Source organism: Salmo trutta, chromosome 39 (assembly GCF_901001165.1).
Source record: "Salmo trutta chromosome 39, fSalTru1.1, whole genome shotgun sequence".
In the NCBI taxonomy this organism is placed as follows: domain Eukaryota; kingdom Metazoa; phylum Chordata; class Actinopteri; order Salmoniformes; family Salmonidae; genus Salmo; species Salmo trutta.
In genome coordinates this window covers 1204625-1230754 of record NC_042995.1, presented here as the reverse complement: position 1 = coordinate 1230754, position 26130 = coordinate 1204625, and the positions used below count along the sequence as shown (strand labels likewise).

Genomic DNA, 26130 nt, shown 5'->3' with positions numbered 1-26130 from the left:
AGTTCATTGTTCTTGATTTAGTGCGTTTTTTCTTGATTTAGTGCATTGTTCTTGATTTAGTGCGTTGTTCTTGATTTAGTAATTGTTCTTGATTTAGTTCATTGTTCTTGATTTTAGTTCATTGTTCTTGATTTAGTGCGTTGTTCTTGATTTAGTTAATTGTTCTTGATTTAGTTCATTGTTCTTGATTTAGTGCGTTGTTCTTGATTTAGTTCATTGTTCTTGATTTAGTGCGTTTTTCTTGATTTAGTGCATTGTTCTTGATTTAGTGCGGTTTTCTTGATTTAGTGCGTTGTTCTTGATTTAGTACGTTGTTCTTGATTTAGTTCATTGTTCTTGATTTAGTTCATTGTTCTTGATTTAGTTCATTGTTCTTGATTTAGTTCATTGTTCTTGATTTAGTGCGTTGTTCTTGATTTAGTTCATTGTTCTTGATTTAGTGCGTTTTTCTTGATTTAGTTAATTGTTCTTGATTTAGTTTGTTGTTCTTGATTTAGTGCGTTGTTCTTGATTTAGTTTGTTGTTCTTGATTTAGTGCATTGTTATTGATTCAGTGAAAGAAGGAAGGGATGGTGGGATGGGTGTGAATGTCAGAAGTTCTAGTGAATCATAGTAATTGTTATTGTCGTCATCATCGTCATCATCGTCATTATCATCATTATCATAGTCATAACCATCACCACTTCCTGTCCTATCTGGTCTGGCTGTAACCAGAGGGCTCTGAGACACTTCATCAGGGGAGGTGGGCACACCGGGGAGAGAGGAGAGGACCCATGCTGTGCCGAGATAGGCCTAGTAAGGGAGCTTTAAGTTCATAAAAATAAAGAAATAAAAAATAAATAAAAAATAATGTTAATCCAGGCCTCCTCGATCCTCGCACCGGGTCCTCTCCTCTCTCCCCATGTGCAGCCCGTAGATCATTTTATGCAGCACCAGTTTACCAATGATAAAAATATCTGCTAAAATATCCACAGTGCTGAAATTAAAAACATTTGATTCATAAACAGCCAATAGATGAGGAATAAACACATTATTCATGACGCTTTCAGACTGCAACAGCTGGCTTCATGTCTCCCATTCATTTTTGACCAACAACAACCCATGGTCTATCAGCAGCATGCGGTCAAGCTGGACTCACCTTGAGGAAGGAGAGGTTGCGGTTCCGGTCGATACTGGTGATCTCCAGGTTTCCCATGACCACCTCACAGTTCTCATAATGCTTCTTCAGGGTGCGGTACTGCTGGTCCAGGTCTGACAACGTGCTCAACTTGTTCTCCGTTCCAGGGCAAACTGCAGGGAGAGAGAGAAACAGATGGATATAAATAAATCTCACAATTAAATTTATCGACATTGTAAATAAGAATTTGTTCTTAACTAACTAGCCTAGTTAAAAAAGGTTACATTTTAAAATTAAAAAGAGACAGAGAGACAGAGAGACACACAAACAGAGAGAGAGACAAAGAAAGAGAGAGAGAGAGAGAGAGAGAGAGAGAGAGTGACAGAGGGAGAAAGGGGATACAGAAGGAAGAGAGGGATGAGGAGAAAGTGAAGTAGAGAGAAAGGAGCAGGGGGAGAGAGCACAGATGTTAATGTCACCGTGGAGAGAGAGAAAGGAGCAGGGGGAGAGAGCACAGATGTTAATGTCACCGTGGAGAGAGAGAAAGGAGCAGGGGGAGAGAGCACAGATGTTAATGTCACCGTGGAGAGAGAGAAAGGAGCAGGGGGAGAGAGCACAGATGTTAATGTCACCGTGGAGAGAGAGAAAGGAGCAGGGGGAGAGAGCACAGATGTTAATGTCACCGTGGAGAGAGAGAAAGGAGCAGGGCAGAGAGTACAGATGTTAATGTCACCGTGGAGAGAGAGAGAAAGGAGCAGGGGGAGAGAGCACAGATGTTAATGTCACCGTGGAGAGAGAGAAAGGAGCAGGGGCAGAGAGCACAGATGTTAATGTCACCGTGGAGAGAGAGAAAGGAGCAGGGGGAGAGAACACAGATGTTAATGTCACCGTGGAGAGAGAGAATGGAGCAGGGGGAGAGAGCACAGATGTTAATGTCACCGTGGAGAGAGAGAAAGGAGCAGGGGGAGAGAGCAGAGGTGTTAATGTCACCGTGGAGAGAGGGAAAGGAGCAGGGGGAAAGAGCACAGATGTTAATGTCACCGTGGAGAGAGAGAAAGGAGCAGGGGGAGAGAGCAGAGGTGTTAATGTCACCGTGGAGAGAGAGAAAGGAGCAGGGGGAGAGAGCACAGATGTTAATGTCACCGTGGAGAGAGAGAAAGGAGCAGGGGAGAGAGCAGAGGTGTTAATGTCACCGTGGAGAGCTCCAGACCTGACCCTTGACAATGACTGAGCTTGGAGACGTGGTAAACACTTGATTCCTCAAAGGCATTGACCTACAGTACCAGCTCTCCACGATCCCACCGCCATTTAATGAAATAAATTCTAATGAAGTTCATTGACCTTTACAGAAGATTTGACTGCTGTCTTCTCATTACCTCTGATATTACAGGTCTTTGGTAGTATTAGTGGTGGCCCATGTGGTGGATGACATCACTGGTAATAATGAAAACCAGCAATAACAATGAGTATGTGAGGGTGGAATGGAGTGTGTCCCTGTGTGTGAGTGAATACAGCCATGGCTCCTCTATTATCTCACCCCAACCACCACTCCTAGCCCACTACTCCCTCACCCCAACCACCACTCCTAGTCCCCTACTCCCTCACCCTACCACCACTCCTAGCCCCCTACTCCCTCCCCCCAACCACCACTCCTAGTCCCCTACTCCCTCACCCCAACCACCACTCCTAGCCCCCTACTCCCTCACCCAACCGCCACTCCTAGCCCCCTACTCCCTCACCCCCAACCACCACTCCTAGCCCCCTACTCCCGCACCCCAACCGCCACTCCTAGCCCCCTACTCCCTCACCCCAACCACCACTCCTAGCCCCCTACTCCCTCACCCCAACTGCCACTCCTAGCCCCCTACTCCCTACTCCCTCACCCCAACCACCACTCCTAGCCCCCTACTCCCTCACCCCAACCACCACCCCTAGACCCCTACTCCATACTCCCTCACCTCAACCACCACCCATAGCCCCCTACTCCCTCACCCCAACCACCACTCCTAGTCCCCTACACCCTCACCCCAAACCACCACTCCTAGCCCCCTACTCCCTCACCTCAACCACCACTCCTAGCCCCCTACTCCCTCACCCCAACCACCACTCCTAGCCCCGTACTCCCTCACCCCAACCACCACTCCTAGCCCCTACACTCTCACCCCAACCACCAATCCTAGCCCCCTACTCCCTCACCCCAACCACCACCCCTAGACCCCTACTCCATACTCCCTCACCCCAACAACCACCCATAGCCCCCTATCCCCTCACCCCAACCACCACTCCTAGTCCCCTACTCCCTCACACCAACCACCACTCCTAGCCCCCTACTCCCTCACCCCAACCACCACACCTAGCCCCCTACTCTCTCACCCCAACCACCACCCCTAGACCCCTACTCCATACCCCCTCACCCAAACCACCACCCAACGCCCCCTACCCCCTCACCCCAACCACCACTCCTAGCCCCCTACTACCTCACCCCAACCATCACTCCTAGTCCCCTAGTCCCCTAGTCCCTCACCCCAACCACCACTCCGAGTCCCCTACTCCCCCACCCCATCCACCACCCATAGCCCCCTACCCCCTCACCCAACCACCACACATAGCCCCCTACTCCCTCACCCCAACCACCACACATAGCCCCCTACCCCCTCACCCCAACCACCCCTCCTAGCCCCCTACCCCATACCCTCTCACCCCATCCACCACTCCTAGCCCCCTACCCCCTCACCCCAACCACCACTCCTAGCTCCCTACCCCCTCACCCCAACCACCACACATAGCCCCCTACCCCCTCACCCCAACCACCACTCCTAGCTCCCTACCCCCTCACCCCAACCACCACACATAGCCCCCTACCCCCTCAACCCAACCACCACTCCTAGCCCCCTACCCCCTCACCTCAACCACCAACCACCCCCTCACCCCCCTGCTGACTCCGATTCCCAGCTGCTATGCCTGGGTAGAGGAGGAGGGTGGCTACCATGGTGCTCCAGGGGTTAACAGGTCCTGACACATCCCCTTTAGCCCTCTAGCCTCTCCACTGGACATGACACCTCATTACAAGCACCTATTTCCACCCATCAAACACCTTCTCTGATGAACTGGCAGCTGCCACTACGGCCAAAGGCACTACTGGAGGATGTGTGTGTATGTGTGTACCAGAGAGAGAGTCATTAACACAGAGAGAAAGTGTATATTAATTTTATTTAACCTTTATTTAACTAGACAAGTCAGTTAAGAACAAATTCTTATTTACAAAGACACCGGCTAAATCCTAACACAGACGATGCTGGGACAATTATGTGCCGCCCTATGGGACTTCCAAACACGGCCGGTTGTGATACAGCCTGCAATCGAACCATGGTCTGTACTGATGCCTCTAGCACTGAAATGCAGTGCCTTAGATCTCTGGACCACTCGGGAGCCCGAACACACACAGAGAGAGAGAGAGAGAGAGAGAGAGAGGAGAGAGAGGAGATGAGAGGGAGGAGAGAGGAGAGAGAGAGAGAGAGAGAGAGAGAGAGAGAGAGAGAGAGTCATTAACACAGAGAGAGAGTCATTCAAACAGAGACATTAACACAGAGAGAAACTCATTAACACAGAGAGAGAGCCATTAACACATACAGAACGTCATTCAAACAGAGAGAGAGTCATTAACACAGAGAGAGAGAGTCATTCAAACAAAGAGAACGTCATTAACACACAGAGAGAGTCATTCAAACAGTGAGAGTCATTAACACAGAAAGAGAGTCATTAACACCTTATTGAGTTCTGGGTTCTATCTTTCAGTCCCCACAACATTACAGTAGGTAAACATAGAGACCAACATTACAGTAGGTAAACATAGAGACACATTACAGTAGGTAAACATAGAGTCCAACATTACAGTAGGTAACCATAGAAACACATTACAGTAGGTAAACATAGAAACACATTACAGTAGGTAAACATAGAGACCAACATTACAGTAGGTAAACATAGAGTCCAACATTACAGTAGGTAAACATAGACACCAACATTACAGTAGGTAAACATAGAGACACATTACAGTAGATAAACATAGAGACCAACATTACAGTAGGTAAACATAGAGACCAACATTACAGTAGGTTAACATAGAGACCAACATTACAGTAGGTAAACATAGAGACCAACATTACAGTAGATAAACATAGAGACCAACATTACAGTAGGTAAACATAGAGACCAACATTACAGTAGGTAAACATAGAAACACATTACAGTAGGTAAACATAGAGACCAACATTACAGTAGGTAAACATAGAGACCAACATCACAGTAGGTAAACATAGAGACCAACATTACAGAAGGTAAACATAGAGACACATTACAGTAGATAAACATAGAGACCAACATTACAGTAGGTAAACATAGAGACCAACATTACAGTAGGTTAACATAGAGACCAACATTACAGTAGGTAAACATAGAGACCAACATTACAGTAGGTAAACATAGAGACCAACATCACAGTAGGTAAACATAGAGACACATTACAGTAGGTAAACATAGAGACACATTACAGTAGGTAAACATAGAGTCCAACATTACAGTAGGTAAACATAGAGACCAACATTACAGTAGATAAACATAGAGACCAACATTACAGTAGGTAAACATAGAGACCAACATTACAGTAGGTAAACATACAGACCAACATTACAGTAGGTAAACATAGAGACACATTACAGTAGGTAAACATAGAGACCAACATTACAGTAGGTAAACATAGGAGACCAACATTACAGTAGGTAAACATAGAGACACATTACAGTAGGTAAACATAGAGTCCAACATTACAGTAGGTAAACATAGAGACCAACATTACAGTAGATAAACATAGAGACCAACATTACAGTAGGTAAACATAGAGACCAACATTACAGTAGGTAAACATAGAGACCAACATTACAGTAGGTAAACATAGAGACACATTACAGTAGGTAACCATAGAGACCAACATTACAGTAGGTAAACATAGGAGACCAACATTACAGTAGGTAAACATAGAGATACATTACAGTAGGTAAACATAGAGTCCAACATTACAGTAGGTAAACATAGAGATCAACATTACAGTAGATAAACATAGAGACCAACATTACAGTAGGTAAACATAGACACCAACATTACAGTAGGTAAACATAGAGACACATTACAGTAGATAAACATAGAGACCAACATCACAGTAGGTAAACATAGAGACCAACATTACAGAAGGTAAACATAGAGACACATTACAGTAGATAAACATAGAGACCAACATTACAGTAGGTAAAGATAGAGACCAACATTACAGTAGGTTAACATAGAGACCAACATTACAGTAGGTAAACATAGAGACCAACATTACAGTAGGTAAACATAGAGACCAACATCACAGTAGGTAAACATAGAGACACATTACAGTAGGTAAACATAGAGACACATTACAGTAGGTAAACATAGAGTCCAACATTACAGTAGGTAAACATAGAGACCAACATTACAGTAGGTAAACATAGAGACCAACATTACAGTAGGTAAACATAGAGACCAACATTACAGTAGGTAAACATAGAGACACATTACAGTAGGTAAACATAGAGACACATTACAGTAGATAAACATAGAGACCAACATTACAGTAGGTAAACATAGAGACCAACATTACAGTAGGTAAACATAGCGACCAACATTACAGTAGGTAAACATAGAGACCAACATTACAGTAGGTAAATATAGAGACACATTACAGTAGGTAAACATAGAGACACATTACAGTAGATAAACATAGAGACCAACATTACAGTAGGTAAACATAGAGACCAACATTACAGTAGGTAAACATAGTGACCAACATTACAGTAGGTAAACATAGAGACCAACATTACAGTAGGTAAACATAGAGACCAACATTACAGTAGGTAAACATAGTGACCAACATTACAGTAGGTAAACATAGAGTCCAACATTACAGTAGGTAAACATAGAGACACATTACAGTAGGTAAACATAGAGACACATTACAGTAGGTAAACATAGAGACACATTACAGTAGATAAACATAGAGACCAACATTACAGTAGGTAAACATAGAGACCAACATTACAGTAGGTAAACATAGGAGACCAACATTACAGTAGATAAACATAGAGACACATTACAGTAGGTAAACATAGAGACACATTACAGTAGATAAACATAGAGACCAACATTACAGTAGGTAAACATAGAGACCAACATTACAGTAGGTAAACATAGAGACACATTACAGTAGGTAAACATAGAGACACATTACAGTAGGTAAACATAGAGACACATTACAGTAGGTAAACATAGAGACACATTACAGTAGGTAAACATAGAGTCCAACATTACAGTAGGTAAACATAGAGACCAACATTACAGTAGGTAAACATAGAGACACATTACAGTAGATAAACATAGAGACCAACATTACAGTAGGTAAACATAGAGACACATTACAGTAGGTAAACATAGAGACACATTACAGTAGGTAAACATAGAGTCCAACATTACAGTAGGTAAACATAGAGACCAACATTACAGTAGGTAAACATAGAGACACATTACAGTAGATAAACATAGAGACCAACATTACAGTAGGTAAACATAGAGACACATTACAGTAGGTAAACATAGAGACACATTACAGTAGATAAACATAGAGACACATTACAGTAGGTAAACATAGAGACACATTACAGTAGGTAAACATAGAGACACATTACAGTAGGTAAACATAGAGACACATTACAGTAGGTAAACATAGAGACACATTACAGTAGGTAAACATAGAGACACATTACAGTAGGTAAACATAGAGACCAACATTACAGTAGGTAAACATAGAGACACATTACAGTAGATAAACATAGAGACACATTACAGTAGGTAAACATGGAGACCAACATTACAGTAGGTAAACATAGAGACCAACATTACAGTAGATAAACATAGAGACACATTACAGTAGGTAAACATAGAGACACATTACAGTAGGTAAACATAGAGACACATTACAGTAGGTAAACATAGAGACCAACATTACAGTAGGTAAACATAGAGACACATTACAGTAGGTAAACATAGAGACACATTACAGTAGGTAAACATAGAGACCAACATTACAGTAGGTAAACATAGAGACACATTACAGTAGATAAACATAGAGACCAACATTACAGTAGGTAAACATAGAGACACATTACAGTAGGTAAACATAGAGAGCCCTATGGGCCCTATGGGTCTTGGTTAAAAGTAGTGCACTATAAAGGGAACAGCGTGTCATTTGGGAGGAAGTTATGAGGATGTAACTGCGGAGAGGCCACCTGGCCTATGATCAAACTCTCTCCACATCACTTCATTACATTAGGATACCTGTGGAGAGAGAGAGTGTGTGTGTGTGTGTGTGTGTACAAACATAACGCTAGTGTGATACCAGAGATTGCAGACAGACCCTATTGGTATGTTGGGGGGTGTGTGTGTGTGCATGCACGTGTGTGTGGCTGTGTACTCCTTATAACTGTCTTCTACAACCAGCTCAGAGCTCATAAGGTGACGCGGGGGCGTCAGTAATAAGTCCTTATTGAGCCCCTGAGGGGTGTAGTGTAGTGTAGCAGGGTAGAGGAGGGGCTGAGAGATTACAGAGTAGTGAGAGGAGAGGGATAGAGACTATCTTACTACTTCAATCTAGCACACAGCTAGAGGCAGGCAGGCAGGCAGGCAGGCAGGCAGGCAGGCAGGCAGGCAGGCAGGCAGGCAGGCAGGCAGGCAGGCAGGCAGGCAGGCAGGCAGGCAGGCAGGCAGGCAGGCAGGCAGGCAGACAGACAGACAGACAGACAGACAGACAGACAGACAGACAGACAGACAGACAGACAGACAGACAGACAGACAGACAGACAGACAGACAGACAGACAGACAGACAGACAGACAGACAGACAGACAGACAGACAGACAGACAGACAGACAGACAGACAGACAGACAGACAGACAGACAGACAGACTGCTAGGAGAGGACAGAGGAATAGCCACAGACATGTACCAATCTAACCAATCAGACACTCTATTGGTCTGATCTATCTATCCATCCCCCAATCACAATAGAGAATGGGGCTTGGTGAGGTGGGGTTCAACCCTGTGAATAATTGTCTAGCACAGAGCGCCATACATTCCACCTCTGTGACGTTTGTTAAGTTTAAAGAATAAGATACACGTCCCCCAGCAGGATATAGTGGGCATGGATACGGGTTTACTAAACTGAAGAGTGGTCTGACAACAGTACAACTGGATCCTGCTGGAGATATCAGTATTCATGCTGACTCACTGCAAACTGCTCTCTTTCTGTCCCTCTCTTTCTGTCTTTCTTCCTAGCTATTTCTCTCTCTCTCTCTTCTACTCTCTCTCTCTCTCTCTCCTACTCTCTCTCTCTCTCTCTCTCGCTTTCTCTCTCTCTCTCTCTCTCTCTCTCTCTCTCTCTCTCCTACTCTCTCTCTCTTTCATCTGCAGCCCCTGCGGTGGTAGTGTAAGAATTGAGCCGTCACATCCAAGAGTTCACACATTGGGTTGGAGAGGGGAAAGAGGGAGAGAGAACGTCCATTTGATGCCCAGAGAGGCTGCCAACGGGAACAATAGGCAGACTATCTGTGGCCGTGTCACTCCCCAAGCAGGAGCGTGGCTCTTGGCAGAACTAATTTATTTTACCCAGTGAGAGACAGGGAGGAAGGGAGTTAGAGAGAGAGAGAGAGAGAGAGATCACCGTCAAAGAAAGAGGGCGAGAGAGAAAGAAGGACGGAAAGAGATTGCAAAAAAACATAGGTGGAGAGAAAAATAAAGAGATAGAAAGTGTGAGAGACTTGGCAACAGTAGAGTTCTGGGGGAATTCTTCCCTCAGCAATATAACAGTAGAGTTCTGGGGGAATTCTTCCCTCTCAGCAATATAACAGTAGAGTTCTGGGGGAATTCTTCCCTCTCAGCAATATAACAGTAGAGTTCTGGGGGAATTCTTCCCTCTCAGCAATATAACAGTAGAGTTCTGGGGGAATTCTTCCCTCTCAGCAATATAACAGTAGAGTTCTGGGGGAATTCTTCCCTCTCAGCAATATAACAGTAGAGTTCTGGGGTAATTCTTCCCTCAACAATATAACAGTAGAGTTCTGGGGGAATTCATCCCTCAGCAATATAACAGTAGAGTTCTGGGGTAATTCTTCCCTCTCAGCAATATAACAGTAGAGTTCTGGGGGAATTCTTCCCTCAGCAATATAACAGTAGAGCTCTGGGGGAATTCTTCCCTCTCAGCAATATAACAGTAGAGTTCTGGGGTAATTCTTCCCTCTCAGCAATATAACAGTAGAGCTCTGGGGGAATTCTTCCCTCTCAGCAATATAACAGTAGAGTTCTGGGGTAATTCTTCCCTCTCAGCAATATAACAGTAGAGTTCTGGGGTAATTCTTCCCTCAGCAATATAACAGTAGAGTTCTGGGGTAATTCTTCCCTCTCAGCAATATAACAGTAGAGTTCTGGGGTAATTCTTCCCTCTCAGCAATATAACAGTAGAGTTTTGGGGTAATTCTTCCCTCTCAGCAATATAACAGCAGAGTTCTGGGGTAATTCTTCCCTCTCAGCAATATAACAGTAGAGTTCTGGGGGAATTCTTCCCTCTCAGCAATATAACAGTAGAGTTCTGGGGGAATTCTTCCCTCAACAATATAACAGTAGAGTTCTGGGGGAATTCTTCCCTCAGCAATATAACAGTAGAGTTCTGGGGGAATTCTTCCCTCTCAGCAATATAACAGTAGAGTTCTGGGGGAATTCTTCCCTCTCAGCAAAATAACAGTAGAGTTCTGGGGTAATTCTTCCCTCAGCAATATAACAGTAGAGTTCTGGGGTAATTCTTCCCTCTCAGCAATATAACAGTAGAGTTCTGGGGTAATTCTTCCCTCTCAGCAATATAACAGTAGAGTTCTGGGGGAATTCTTCCCTCAGCAATATAACAGTAGAGCTCTGGGGGAATTCTTACCTCAGCAATATAACAGTAGAGTTCTGGGGGAATTCTTCCCTCTCAGCAATATAACAGTGGAGTTCTGGGGGAATTCTTACCTCAGCAATATAACAGTAGAGTTCTGGGGGAATTCTTCCCTCTCAGCAATATAACAGTAGAGTTCTGGGGTAATTCTTCCCTCAACAATATAACAGTAGAGTTCTGGGGGAATTCTTCCCTCAGCAATATAACAGTAGAGTTCTGGGGGAATTCTTCCCTCAACAATAACAGTAGAGTTCTGGGGGAATTCTTCCCTCTCAGCAATATAACAGTATAGTTCTGGGGGAATTCTTCCCTCAGCAATATAACAGTAGAGTTCTGGGGTAATTCTTCCCTCAACAATATAACAGTAGAGTTCTGGGGGAATTCTTCCCTCTCAGCAATATAACAGTAGAGCTCTGGGGGAATTCTTCCCTCTCAGCAATATAACAGTGGAATTCTGGGGGAATTCTTCCCTCAGCAATATAACAGTAGAGCTCTGGGGGAATTCTTCCCTCAGCAATATAACAGTAGAGCTCTGGGGGAATTCTTCCCTCAGCAATATAACAGTAGAGTTCTGGGGGAATTCTTCCCTCTCAGCAATATAACAGTAGAGTTCTGGGGTAATTCTTCCCTCAGCAATATAACAGTAGAGTTCTGGGGGAATTCTTCCCTCTCAGCAATATAACAGTAGAGTTCTGGGGTAATTCTTCCCTCTCAGCAATATAACAGTAGAGTTCTGGGGTAATTCTTCCCTCAACAATATAACAGTAGAGTTCTGGGGGAATTCTTCCCTCAGCAATATAACAGTAGAGTTCTGGGGGAATTCTTCCCTCTCAGCAATATAACAGTGGAGTTCTGGGGGAATTCTTCCCTCAGCAATATAACAGTAGAGCTCTGGGGGAATTCTTCCCTCAGCAATATAACAGTAGAGTTCTGGGGGAATTCTTCCCTCTCAGCAATATAACAGTAGAGTTCTGGGGGAATTCTTCCCTCTCAGCAATATAACAGTAGAGTTCTGGGGTAATTCTTCCCTCTCAGCAATATAACAGTAGAGTTCTGGGGTAATTCTTCCCTCTCAGCAATATAACAGTAGAGTTCTGGGGGAATTCTTCCCTCTCAGCAATATAACAGTAGAGTTCTGGGGGAATTCTTCCCTCTCAGCAATATAACAGTAGAGTTCTGGGGGAATTCTTCCCTCAGCAATATAACAGTAGAGTTCTGGGGTAATTCTTCCCTCAACAATATAACAGTAGAGTTCTGGGGGAATTCTTACCTCAGCAATATAACAGTAGAGTTCTGGGGGAATTCTTCCCTGTCAGCAATATAACAGTGGAGTTCTGGGGGAATTATTCCCTCAGCAATATAACAGTAGAGTTCTGGGGTAATTCTTCCCTCTCAGCAATATAACAGTAGAGTTCTGGGGTAATTCTTCCCTCAACAATATAACAGTAGAGTTCTGGGGGAATTCTTCCCTCAGCAATATAACAGTAGAGTTCTGGGGGAATTCTTCCCTCTCAGCAATATAACAGTGGAGTTCTGGGGGAATTCTTCCCTCAGCAATATAACAGTAGAGTTCTGGGGGAATTCTTCCCTCAGCAATATAACAGTAGAGCTCTGGGGGAATTCATCCCTCAGCAATATAACAGTAGAGTTCTGGGGGAATTCTTCCCTCTCAGCAATATAACAGTAGAGCTCTGGGGTAATTCTTCCCTCAGCAATATAACAGTAGAGTTCTGGGGGAATTCTTCCCTCTCAGCAATATAACAGTAGAGTTCTGGGGTAATTCTTCCCTCAACAATATAACAGTAGAGTTCTGGGGGAATTCTTCCCTCAGCAATATAATAGTAGAGTTCTGGGGGAATTCTTCCCTCAGCAATATAACAGTAGAGTTCTGGGGGAATTCTTCCCTCAGCAATATAATAGTAGAGTTCTGGGGGAATTCTTCCCTCAGCAATATAACAGTAGAGTTCTGGGGGAATTCTTCCCTCAGCAATATAACAGTAGAGTTCTGGGGGAATTCTTCCCTCTCTGCAATATAACAGTGGAGTTCTGGGGAAATTCTTCCCTCAGCAATATAACAGTAGAGCTCTGGGGGAATTCTTCCCTCAGCAATATAACAGTAGAGTTCTGGGGTAATTCTTCCCTCTCAGCAATATAACAGTAGAGTTCTGGGGTAATTCTTCCCTCAGCAATACAACAGTAGAGTTCTGGGGGAATTCTTCCCTCTCAGCAATATAACAGTAGAGTTCTGGGGTAATTCTTCCCTCTCAGCAATATAACAGTAGAGTTCTGGGGTAATTCTTCCCTCAGCAATATAACAGTAGAGTTCTGGGGGAATTCTTCCCTCAGCAATATAACAGTAGAGTTCTGGGGGAATTCCTCCCTCAGCAATATAACAGTAGAGTTCTGGGGTAATTCTTCCCTCAGCAATACAGCATTGCAGGTCCCAATGCCACAATGTCTTGACTCTGTACTAGATTCATTTCTACCACTCACTTTGTCTAATTTATGTATGTGGGACTGAATGACACTTCATTAAATGAATGATACAGTAATAAGTTACAGTAATAGTACCCCCATTTGGATGTCTTGATGTTGTGCAGACTATATTCTCTATGGCCCCTCTCCCATTCCAATGTACAGTGGGGCAAAAAAAGTATTTAGTCAGCCACCAATTGTGCAAGTTCTCCCACTTAAAAAGATGAGAGAGGCCTTTAATTTTCATCAAAGGTACACGTCAACTATGACAGACAAAATGAGAAAAAAAAATCCAGAAAATCACATTGTAGGATTTTTAATGAAGTTATTTGCAAATTATGGTGGAAAATAAGTATTTGGTAAATAACAAAAGTTTATCTCAATACTTTGTTATATACCCTTTGTTGGCAATGACACAGGTCAAACATTTTCTGTATGTCTTCACAAGGTTTTCACACACTGTTGCTGGTATTTTGGCCCATTCCTCCATGCAGATCTCCTCTAGAGCAGTGATGTTTTGGGGCTGTCGCTGGGCAACACGGACTTTCAACTCCCTCCAAAGATTATCTATGGGGTTGAGATCTGGAGACTGGCTAGGCCAATCCTGACCTTGAAATGCTTCTTACGAAGCCACTCCTTCGTTGCCCGGGCGGTGTGTTTGGGATCATTGTCATGCTGAAAGACCCAGCCACGTTTCATCTTCAATGCCCTTGCTGATGGAAGGAGGTTTTCGCTCAAATACTCCCGATACATGGCCCCATTCATTCTTTCCTTTACACGGATCAGTCGTCCTGGTCCCTTTGCAGAAAAACAGCCCCAAAGCATGATGTTTCCACCCCCATGCTTCACAGTAGGTATGGTGTTCTTTGGATGCAACTCAGCATTCTTTGTCCTCCAAACACGACGAGTTGAGTTTTTACCAAAAAAGTTATATTTTGGTTTCATCTGACCATATGACATTCTCCCAATCCTCTTCTGGATCATCCAAATGCTCTCTAGCAAACTTCAGACGGGCCTGGACATGTACTGGCTTAAGCAGGGGGACACGTCTGGCACTGCAGGATTTGAGTCCCTGGCGGCGTAGTGTGTTACTGATGGTAGGCTTTGTTACTTTGGTCCCAGCTCTCTGCAGGTCATTCACTAGGTCCCCTCGTGTGCTTCTGGGATTTTTGCTCACCGTTCTTGTGATCATTTTGACCCCACGGAGTGAGATCTTGCGTGGAGCCCCAGATCGAGGGAGATTATCAGTGGTCTTGTATGTCTTCCATTTCCTAATAATTGCTCCCACAGTTGATTTCTTCAAACCAAGCTGCTTACCTATTGCAGATTCAGTCTTCCCAGCCCGGTGCAGGTCTACAATTTTGTTTCTGGTGTTTTTTTGTTTCAATTTTGTTTCTTTGACAGCTCTTTGGTCTTGGCCATAGTGGAGTTTGGAGTGTGACTGTTTGAGGTGTGGACAGGTGTCTTTTATACTGATAACAAGTTCAAACAGGTGCCATTAATACAGGTAACGAGTGGAGGACAGAGGAGCCTCTTAAAGAAGAAGTTACAGGTCTGTGAGAGCCAGAAATCTTGCTTGTTTGTAGGTGACCAAATACTTATTTTCCACCATAATTTGCAAATAAATTCATTAAAAATCCTACAATGTGATTTTCAGGATTTTTTTTCTCATTTTGTCTGTCATAGTTGACGTGTACCTATGATGAAAATTACAGGCCTCTCTCATATTTTTAAGTGGGAGAACTTGCACAATTGGTGGCTGACTAAATACTTTTTTGCCCCACTGTACATGTTGACCGGGGGTTGAAAGCACAGAGTTATCGGTTAGATAATCCTGTTTTCTGAGTGGCTCCTGAGTAGTGCAGCGGTCTAAGGCATTGCATCTCAGCACAAGAGGCTTCACTGCAGTCCCTGGTTCGAATCCAGGCAGCTTCACATCTGGTTGTGATGTGAATTTGTTGTAAATAAGAATTTGTTCTAAACTGACTTGCCTAGTTAAATTCTGTACTGGAGGATTACATCAGCAAGGCTGTATTAGTGAACACCCCAATTCAATTACGACTTTATCCTCTCACCCAGTTCATTGGACGAGGACAAAAAATTGCTTCTGCTGTCAACCGTGTGTGAGTGCGTGCATGTTCGGGAGAGGCTGTTATTTACTGAGACATTGACATCTGAGAGCCACTTATGATCTGAGATAAAGGCAAAGCCTCTCTACCTCTATCCAGCTCTCTCTCCACCTCTCTCTTCTACCTCTCTATCGACCTCTCTCTCCACCTCTCTCTCTACCTCTCCATCCACCTTTCGCTACCTCTCTCTCTCTACCTCTCCACCTCTCTCCTACCTCTCTCTCTACTTATCTCTCCACCTCTCTCTCATTACTAGATTGATCCTCCCCTTTCCTCTCTGTCCTTGTTATCTTCTTCATGTTTCTTCTCACCCTGCTCTCCTTTCATGAAACAACCATTCACCACCAGTGAGACAGAATGTGATACTTGTTTTTGTCCTACTGTTCTAAATACTTTACGGTATTCTTAGTAGTGTGTGTGCCTGTGTGTGTGTGTGTGTGTGTGTGTGTGTGTGTGTGTGTGTGTGTGTGTGTGTGTGTGTGTGTGTGTGTGTGTGACACTGAGGTCTTTCATCTCCTCCTCCATGACTCAACCACCACCAAAAGCATTTTCCCAGGGGTTGACACCCTCCATGTGTCCCGAACAAGATTACGCATAATCTCATTCACCTCTGGATTACCCATAATCTCATTCACCTCCAGATTACCCATAATCTCATTCACCTCCGGATTACCCATAATCTCATTCACCTCCGGATTACCCATAATCTCATTCACCTCCGGCCGCCCAGTTAAGAGAGGAAACCCTTTTTTCACGAAGTGGGAAAAGATGTGTCCAATTCACTTCTGTAGAGCCTCCTGTTGACCTGTACGGGGGTCAGTTGACAGGTTTATGAGTGTAACAGTGTGTAACTGTACAACGGTTTAGTGGCTGACCGGAGCCACACTGGATGAAAGCAGAGCAGCGGTGTGAGGCGGCGAGTCGATGGCAAATGGTGGTTAACAATCTGATACTTTAGCTACAGTAGTGCAGTAGGACGGTGGGGAGCTCTAGGTCTAGAATTGCATTTGACTTGGAAGACTGATAGTGGGCAAAGATAGGTGGAAATATAATGAACAAAAATATTAAAGCAATATGCAACAATTCATATAAGGAAATCAGTCAATTGAAATAAATGAATTAGGCCCTAATCTATGGATTTCACATGGGAATACAGATATGTATCTGTTGGTCACAGATACCTTAATAAAATAGGTAAGGTGGGGGAGTGGATCAGAAAACCAGTCCGTTTCTGGTGTGACCACCATCTGAACTCATGCAGGGCAACACATCTCCTTCACATAGACTTGATCAGGCTGTTGATTGATCAGGAAAGCAGTCCGTTTCTGGTGTGACCACCATCTGAACTCATGCAGGGCAACACATCTCCTTCACATAGACTTGATCAGGCTGTTGATTGATCAGGAAAGCAGTCCGTTTCTGGTGTGACCACCATCTGAACTCATGCAGGGTGACACATCTCCTTCACATAGACTTGATCAGGCTGTTGATTGTGGCCCGTGGAATGCTGTCCCACTCCTCTTCAACGGCTGTGTGAAGTTGCTGGATATTGGCGAGACCTGGAACACGCTGTCGTACATGCCGATCATCCCCACAACGCCATACACGTGGTCTGCGGTTGTGAGCCCGGTTAGACATACTGCCAAATCCTCTAAAATGACATTGAAGGTGGCTTATGGTAAAGAAATGAACATTCAATTTTCTGGCAACAGCTGTGGCCATTCCTTCAGTCCGCATGCCAATTGCACGCTGCCTCAAAACGTGAGACCTCTATGGCATTGTGTTGAGTGACAAAACTGCACATTTTAGGCATGAACTCTGAATGGTAAAGGTAAAGGTTAAGGTTCGGGATAGACTTTATGTTTGGATTCAAACATGCAACCTTTGGCACCGGAGGCAGATGTTTACACCCATCCACCATGCCCTAGCGAAACCAAAACCTACTTGAAGGTAACGGCCCTCACTGCTGCCCCTAGTGGCCAGTTTCAACGTCATCTCCCAGTGTCCTCAGACATGGATGGACGTGGAATACTGACCCGTATCACAGGTGACCTGGCTGCACGCCCTGCTAACAGAACCAATATAACATACCTGTCCCCAATAGAACTAACAGAACACGCGAGTCCTCTAGCTAACTAACATGCCTGATGCAAAGAGAGCACTGCTATAAGGTCCATGATGACGTAATGCTAAGTACCTTGATTTGAGGAGATCTGTTCTGGAGAGATCTGCTGTGCAGCATTTCACAGAGCAGCTGTTATTTAACGGAGTAAGGTCATGCATCACCTCTCATTGTGTTGTTTGCTAGGCATGGAAGCTCCTTGGTAAATATTTAGTCACTTTAGTTGTTTTTTTGTCCACCGTCTAAATATGTGAGCTACATGTGTCCGTGACAGGTCTTAGCTAATCTTATCATTACCCCTTCTCTCTGTCTACCAGGACAAAGCCTGCCTGTCTAACTGTCATCTCAACACCCTCATCATTACTGTTCTCTCTGTCTACCAGGACAAAGCCTGCCTGTCTAACTGTCATCTCAACACCCTCATCATTACTGTTCTCTCTGTCTACCAGGACAAAGCCTGCCTGTCTAACTGTCATCTCAACACCCTCATCATTAATGTTCTCTCTGTCTACCAGGACAAAGCCTGCCTGTCTAACTGTCATCTCAACACCCTCATCATTACTGTTCTCTCTGTCTACCAGGACAAAGCCTGCCTGTCTAACTGTCATCTCAACACCCTCATCATTACTGTTCTCTCTATCTACCAGGACAAAGCCTGCCTGTCTAACTGTCATCTCAACACCCTCATCATTACTGTTCTCTCTGTCTACCAGGACAAAGCCTGCCTGTCTAACTGGCATCTCAACACCCTCATCATTACTGTTCTCTCTGTCTACCAGGACAAAGCCTGCCTGTCTAACTGTCATCTCAACACCCTCATCATTAATGTTCTCTCTGTCTACCAGGACAAAGCCTGCCTGTCTAACTGTCATCTCAACACCCTCATCATTACTGTTCTCTCTGTCTACCAGGACAAAGCCTGCCTGTCTAACTGTCATCTCAACACCCTCATCATTACTGTTCTCTCTGTCTACCAGGACAAAGCCTGCCTGTCTAACTGTCATCTCAACACCCTCATCATACTGTCTCTCTGTCTACAGACAACCTGCCTGTCTACTGTCATCTACCATTACTGTTCTCTCTGTCTACCAGGACAAAGCCTGCCTGTCTAACTGTCATCTCAACACCCTCATCATTACTGTTCTCTCTGTCTACCAGGTAAAAGCCTGCCTGTCTAACTGTCATCTAAACACCCTCATCATTACTGTTCTCTCTGTCTACCAGGACAAAGCCTGCCTGTCTAACTGTCATCTCAACACCCTCATCATTACTGTTCTCTCTGTCTACCAGGACAAAGCCTGCCTGTCTAACTGGCATCTCAACACCCTCATCATTACTGTTCTCTCTGTCTACCAGGACAAAGCCTGCCTGTCTAACTGTCATCTCAACACCCTCATCATTACTGTTCTCTCTATCTACCAGGACAAAGCATGCCTGTCTAACTGTCATCTCAACACCCTCATCATTACTGTTCTCTCTGTCTACCAGGACAAAGCCTGCCTGTCTAACTGTCATCTCAACACCCTCATCATTAATGTTCTCTCTGTCTACCAGGTAAAAGCCTGCCTGTCTAACTGTCATCTCAACACCCTCATCATTACTGTTCTCTCTATCTACCAGGACAAAGCCTGCCTGTCTAACTGTCATCTCAACACCCTCATCATTACTGTTCTCTCTGTCTACCAGGACAAAGCCTGCCTGTCTAACTGTCATCTCAACACCCTCATCATTACTGTTCTCTCTGTCTACCAGGACAAAGCCTGCCTGTCTAACTGGCATCTCAACACCCTCATCATTAATGTTCTCTCTATCTACCAGGACAAAGCCTGCCTGTCTAACTGTCATCTCAACACCCTCATCATTACTGTTCTCTCTGTCTACCAGGACAAAGCCTGCCTGTCTAACTGTCATCTCAACACCCTCATCATTACTGTTCTCTCTGTCTACCAGGACAAAGCCTGCCTGTCTAACTGGCATCTCAACACCCTCATCATTACTGTTCTCTCTGTCTACCAGGACAAAGCCTGCCTGTCTAACTGTCATCTCAACACCCTCATCATTACTGTTCTCTCTGTCTACCAGGACAAAGCCTGCCTGTCTAACTGTCATCTCAACACCCTCATCATTACTGTTCTCTCTATCTACCAGGACAAAGCCTGCCTGTCTAACTGTCATCTCAACACCCTCATCATTAATGTTCTCTCTGTCTACCAGGACAAAGCCTGCCTGTCTAACTGTCATCTCAACACCCTCATCATTACTGTTCTCTCTGTCTACCAGGACAAAGCCTGCCTGTCTAACTGTCATCTCAACACCCTCGCCCTCATCATCATCATTATCTCTTTAAATCCTCCCTCACGGAGCTAGGGACTGCTGCTGACAGAGAAACAAACCTACCCCGGCTCTCTTCAAATACATGAAGGTCCAGAGTGACTCTATACTGTAAAGACTCTCTTCAAATACATGAAAGTCCAGAGTGACTCTATACTGTAAAGACTCTCTTCAAATACATGACGGTCCAGAGTGACTCTATACTGTAAAGGCTCTCTTCAAATACATGACGGTCCAGAGTGACTCTATACTGTAAAGGCTCTCTTCAAATACATGACAGACCAGAGTGACTCTATACTGTAAAGACTCTCTTCAAATACATGATGGTCCAGAGTGACTCTATACTGTAAAGACTCTCTTCAAATACATGATGGTCCAGAGTGACTCTATACTGTAAAGACTCTCTTCAAATACATGACGGTCCAGAGTGACTCTATACTGTAAAGACTCTCTTCAAATACATGACGGTCCAGAGTGACTCTATACTGTAAAGACTCTCTTCAAATACATGAAGGTCCAGAGTGACTCTATACTGTAAAGACTCTCTTCAAATACATGACGGTCCAGAGTGACTCTATACTGTGAAGACTCTCTTCAAATACATGACGGTCCAGAGTGACTCTATACTGTAAAGACTCTCTTCAAATACATGACGGTCCAGAGTGACTCTATACTGTAAAGACTCTCTTCAAATACATGACGGTCCAGAGTGACTCTATACTGTAAAGACTCTCTTCAAATACATGACGGTCCAGAGTGACTCTATACTGTAAAGACTCTCTTCAAATACATGACGGTCCAGAGTGACTCTATACTGTAAAGACTCTCTTCAAATACATGACGGTCCAGAGTGACTCTATACTGTAAAGACTCTCTTCAAATACATGACGGTCCAGAGTGACTGTATACTGTAAAGACTCTCTTCAAATACATGACGGTCCAGAGTGACTCTATACTGTAAAGACTCTCTTCAAATACATGACGGTCCAGAGTGACTCTATACTGTAAAGACTCTCTTCAAATACATGACGGTCCAGAGTGACTCTATACTGTAAAGACTCTCTTCAAATACATGATGGTCCAGAGTGACTCTATACTGTAAAGACTCTCTTCAAATACATGACGGTCCAGAGTGACTCTATACAGTAATAGTCAGACTACTAGCCTGGAGCTGTGTGGATTTGTAACAGTTGTAGCTGTGGCTTGGATATTCTGAAACAGAGACCTGTTGAAGTGATTAAGAGCCAGAGTCAGGAAGTGTCATTGCCATCCATCACAGTTGTTAGGATCTGTCTATGTACTGCACAAGGTATGAAAGCAGTCAATCATACCATACATGCAATACGAAGATAACATTTGACAAATGTAATCATAAAGTGTGAATACATAACAGAACGAAGTACGTTATGAATGTTGTAAGAATCCTTGCTATTGGGGATGTGTGAAGCCTAACTGCCCTCTCAACTCCCTCTCTAAAACCTTCCTCGCAGAGCTACGTGGTGCTGCTGACAGGTAACAAACCTACTCACACTCTCTTCCAATAAACCACAGTCCAATGTGACCCTATACTGCAGTATGGGAGCTGTGTGTGGAGCTGTGTGTGGAGCTGTGTGTGCAGCTGTGTGTGGAGCTGTGTGTGGAGCTGTGTGTGCAGCTGTGTGTGGAGCTGTGTGTGGAGCTGTGTGTGGAGCTGTGTGTGGAGCTGTGTGTGGAGCTGTGTGTGCAGCTGTGTGTGCAGCTGTGTGTGGAGCTTTGTGTGGAGCTGTGTGTGCAGCTGTGTGTGGAGCTGTGTGTGCAGCTGTGTGTGGAGCTGTGTGTGGAGCTGTGTGTGCAGCTGTGTGTGGAGCTGTGTGTGCAGCTGTGTGTGCAGCTGTGTGTGCAGCTGTGTGTGGAGCTGTGTGTGGAGCTGTGTGTGGAGCTGTGTGTGCAGCTGTGTGTGGAGCTGTGTGTGGAGCTGTGCATGGAGCTGTGTGTGCAGCTGTGTGTGGAGCTGTGTGTGCAGCTGTGTGTGGAGCTGTGTGTGCAGCTGTGTGTGCAGCTGTGTGTGGAGCTGTGTGTGGAGCTGTGTATGGAGCTGTGTGTGCAGCTGTGTGTGGAGCTGTGTGTGCAGCTGTGTGTGGAGCTGTGCCGATGCAGCTGTGGCTCTGCTTGGCTGTTCTCAATGCAGCTGGACCTGTTGCTGTAGGATTCCAGGCTAGAGTCAGAGAACACCATCGCAATCCAGTTGATAGAAAACCACAGACAAACACAATCATAAAGGTAAGAGCAGATCACCCATACTACAGTACACTCTGAAAACAATGTCCTCATTTCCATTAGAAAGACATTTAAGGGTGTCAAACGTGGGGCCCCAAACTCTTCCAGACAGAGACAGAGAAGTAAACATAGACAGGGTTAGAGTGTAGTGACCCCGATCACTTTGTAGTGATTGGATGCCTCCTCCAACCCCCTCTGTGGCAGGCGCCCAGGTATGCTTCCAATAATTCCTTCTCATTTGAGCAGCACGTCTGAAGTCAGCCAGGTTCCAGGTACCACACCTTATCCTTCATGTTCACAGTCTGACTCCACCTACACACCCTCTTTATTCACCTCCCGCTCACACTCTCCCTCTCTCTCTCCCTCCATCTCTCCCTCTATCCCTCCCTCCTACCATCCCTCTTCCTTTACCTCTACCTAACTCCCTCCCTCCCTACCTCAATCCCTCTTCCTTCACCTCTACCATCCTCCCTCCCTCCTTCCCCCCTCCTACCATCCCTCTTTCTTCACCTCCCCCTCCTTCCCACCATCCCTTTCTTTACTTCCCCCCTCTCCCCATCCCTCTCTCCCACCCTCCATCTATCTTCACCTCCCCCTCCCTCCCTCTCTCCCTCCCTCTTTCTTCATCTCTCCCTTCCCCTCCCTCTCTCCCCCCTGTCCTCGACCATGTGTCTTGACCAGTCACCATCAATTACCAGCTCAACACACACACACACACACACACTCTCACACACACCACCACTATTCCGCAGCATTAGCACCCTCATCGCCCCAATCATTTCTCAGCAGGCGGTGGGACGATATCTGCCATCACCGACACAGGTGGGGTGGTCATTTGTATAACGGAGGGGGTCATGGGGGGAGGAGGGGGAGGAGAAGGGTGAGATGAGGGTTTAATGACTCGTCCCAGCCAATTTTCAGCCCATGGCTTCTCTTTGTGGGAAAATTAGGTTTGTAGTTAATGTAGCAGGGAGGGAGGGAAGTGGGGGGAGGTGCTGGGGCTTTTTCTGGTCCTGGGGTGGTGGTAAGGCGGGAGGGAGAGAGAGGAAGAGAGGGAGGGATTGCGGAATAAAGGGAGAGAAAGAAAAAGAAAAGGAGGGAGAGACAGTGAGAGGGAGAGAGAGCTAGAGGGAGGGAGGGAGGGAGGGAGGGAGGGAGGGAGGGAGGGAGGGAGGGAGGGAGGGAGAGCTAGAGGGAGGGAGGGAGGGAGGGACCCATGCAGAACAGGGGGATGGAGCATATGGTGGAGATCATTAAGGAAGAGGGTTCTAGAACCTTCCAAGCTTCAATATTTCTATTAGCATCACACAGCCTTCATCTGAACCAGGACACGTCTGGGGAAATGCTTTAATGCAGGAAGAGTCAGAGAAGATGTCAGTCATCAGTGTCAGATAGAGAGAGAGAGAAAGAGAGAGAGAGCGAACACACACACAAACAAGCACACACACGCACACACACACACATATAAAAACATGCACATATACAAGCACACGTACACAAAACACTCTCCCTCTCTCTCCCTCCCTCTCCCAACTGACCTCCTTCCCTCCTCCCCCTCCGCCCCCTCCTCCCCCTCCTCTTCCCTTTATGATTGATTCAGCTCCTCCATCTTTCATTGCTGGAATCAATAACCATTTGCCTGTGTGAAGGATGTAAATAGCCCAAATCTGACATTTAGAGGATATAAAACAGCGGGCTCTCAATATAATCACACCAATGGGAATCAAATGCTCACACCAATCCATAACCTTATTATAAAATCTAATCAAATCAAAGTTAAGTTGTCACGTGGACCGAATACAACAGGTGTAGACCTTACAGTGAAATGCTTAAGTAACAGGCTCTAACCAATAGTGCAAAAAAGGTATTAGGTGAACAATAGGTAAGTAAGGAAATAAAAACAACAGTAAAAAGACATTGAAAAACAGTAGCGAGGCTATATACATTAGCGAGGCTATAAAAGTAGCGAGGCTACATACAGACACCGGTTAGTCAGCCTGATTGAAGTAGAATGTACATGTAGATATGGTTAAAGTGACTGTGCATATATAATGAACAGAGAGTAGCAGTAGTGTAAAAGAGGGGTTGGTGGGTGGTGGGTGGGACACAATGCAGATAGCCCGGTTAGCCAATGTGTGGGAGCACTGGTTGGTCGGCCCAATTGAGGTACTATGTACATGAATGTATAGTTAAAGTGACTATGCATATGATAAACAGAGAGTAGCAGCAGTGTAAAAAGAGGGGTTGGGGGGGCACACAATGCAAATAGTCCGGGTAGCCATTTGATTACCTGTTCAGGAGTTATGGCTTGGGGGTAAAAACTGTTGAGATGCCTTTTTGTCCTAGACTTGGCACTCCGGTACCGCTTGCCACTGGGGTGGCTGGGGTCTATGACAATTGTTAGGGCCTTCCTCTGACACCGCCTGGTGTAGAGGTCCTGGATGGCAGGCAGCTTAGCCCGAGTGATGTACTGGGCCGTTTGCACTACCCTCTGTAGTGCCTTGCGGTCGGAGGCCGAGCAATTGCCGTACCAGGCAGTGATGCAACCAGTCAGGATGCTCTCGATATTGCAGCTGTAGAACCTTTTGAGGATTTCAGGACCCATGCCAAATCTTTTTCGTTTCCTGAGGGAGAATAGGCTTTGTTGTGCCCTCTTCACAACTGTCTTGGTGTGTTTGGACCATTCTAGTTTGTTGGTGATGTGGACACCAAGGAACTTGAAGCTCTCAACCTGCTCCACTACTGCCCCATCGATGAGAATGGGGGCATGCTTAGTCCTCAATCATAGTCCAGGTAGTCCACAATCATCTCCTTCGTCTTGGTTACTTTGAGGGATAGGTTGTTATTCTGGCACCACCCGGCCAGGTCTCTGACCTCCTCCCTATAGACTGTCCCGTCGTTGTCGTTGATCAGGCCTACCACTGTTGTGTCGTCTGCAAACTTAATGATGGTGATGGATTCGTGCCTGGCCATGCAGTCGTGGATGAACAGGGAGTACAGGAGGGGACTGAGCACGCACCCCTGGGGGGCTCCCGTGTTGAGGATCAACGTGGCAGATGTGTTGCTACCAACCCTTACCACCTTGGGGTGGCCCGTCAGGAAGTCCAGGATCCAGTTGCAGAGGGAGGTGCTTAGTCCCAGGATCCTTAGCTAAATCATGAGCATTGAGGGTACTATGGCGTTGAACGCTGAGCTGTAGTCAATAAATAGCATTCTCACAAAAGTGTTCCTTTTGTCCAGGTGGGAAAGGGCAGTGTGGAGTGCAATAGAGATTGCATCATCTGTGGATCTGTTTGGATGGTATGAAAATTGGAGTGGGTCTAGGGTTTTTGGGATAATGGGGTTGATGTGAGCCATTACCAGCCTTTCAAAGCACTTCATGGCTACGGACGTGAGTGCTAAGGGTCTGTAGTCATTTAGGCAGGTTGCCATTGTGTTCTTGGGTACAGGGACTATGGTGGTCTGCTTGAAACACGTTGGTATTACAGACTCAATCAGGGACATGTTGAAAATGTCAGTGAAGACATCTGCCAGTTGGTCAGCACATGCCGGAGCACACGTCCTGGTCATTCATCTGGCCCCGCAGCCTTGTGAATGTTGACCTGTTTAAAGGTCTTACTCACGTCGGCTACGGAGAGCGTGATC

At 45.3% G+C, this 26130-nt stretch overlaps 1 protein-coding gene across 1 annotated transcript in view; it reads right to left on the bottom strand.

The window, feature by feature from the left end:
* Positions 1 to 26130, bottom strand: part of LOC115179194 (receptor tyrosine-protein kinase erbB-4) — a gene marked incomplete at its 3' end in the record, with an annotated part of 440193 nt that overhangs the window by 116663 nt on the left and 297400 nt on the right. Inside the window, 1 exon segment of the mRNA XM_029740562.1 lies at positions 1139 to 1290. Coding sequence (XP_029596422.1) covers positions 1139 to 1290 — 152 coding nt within the window.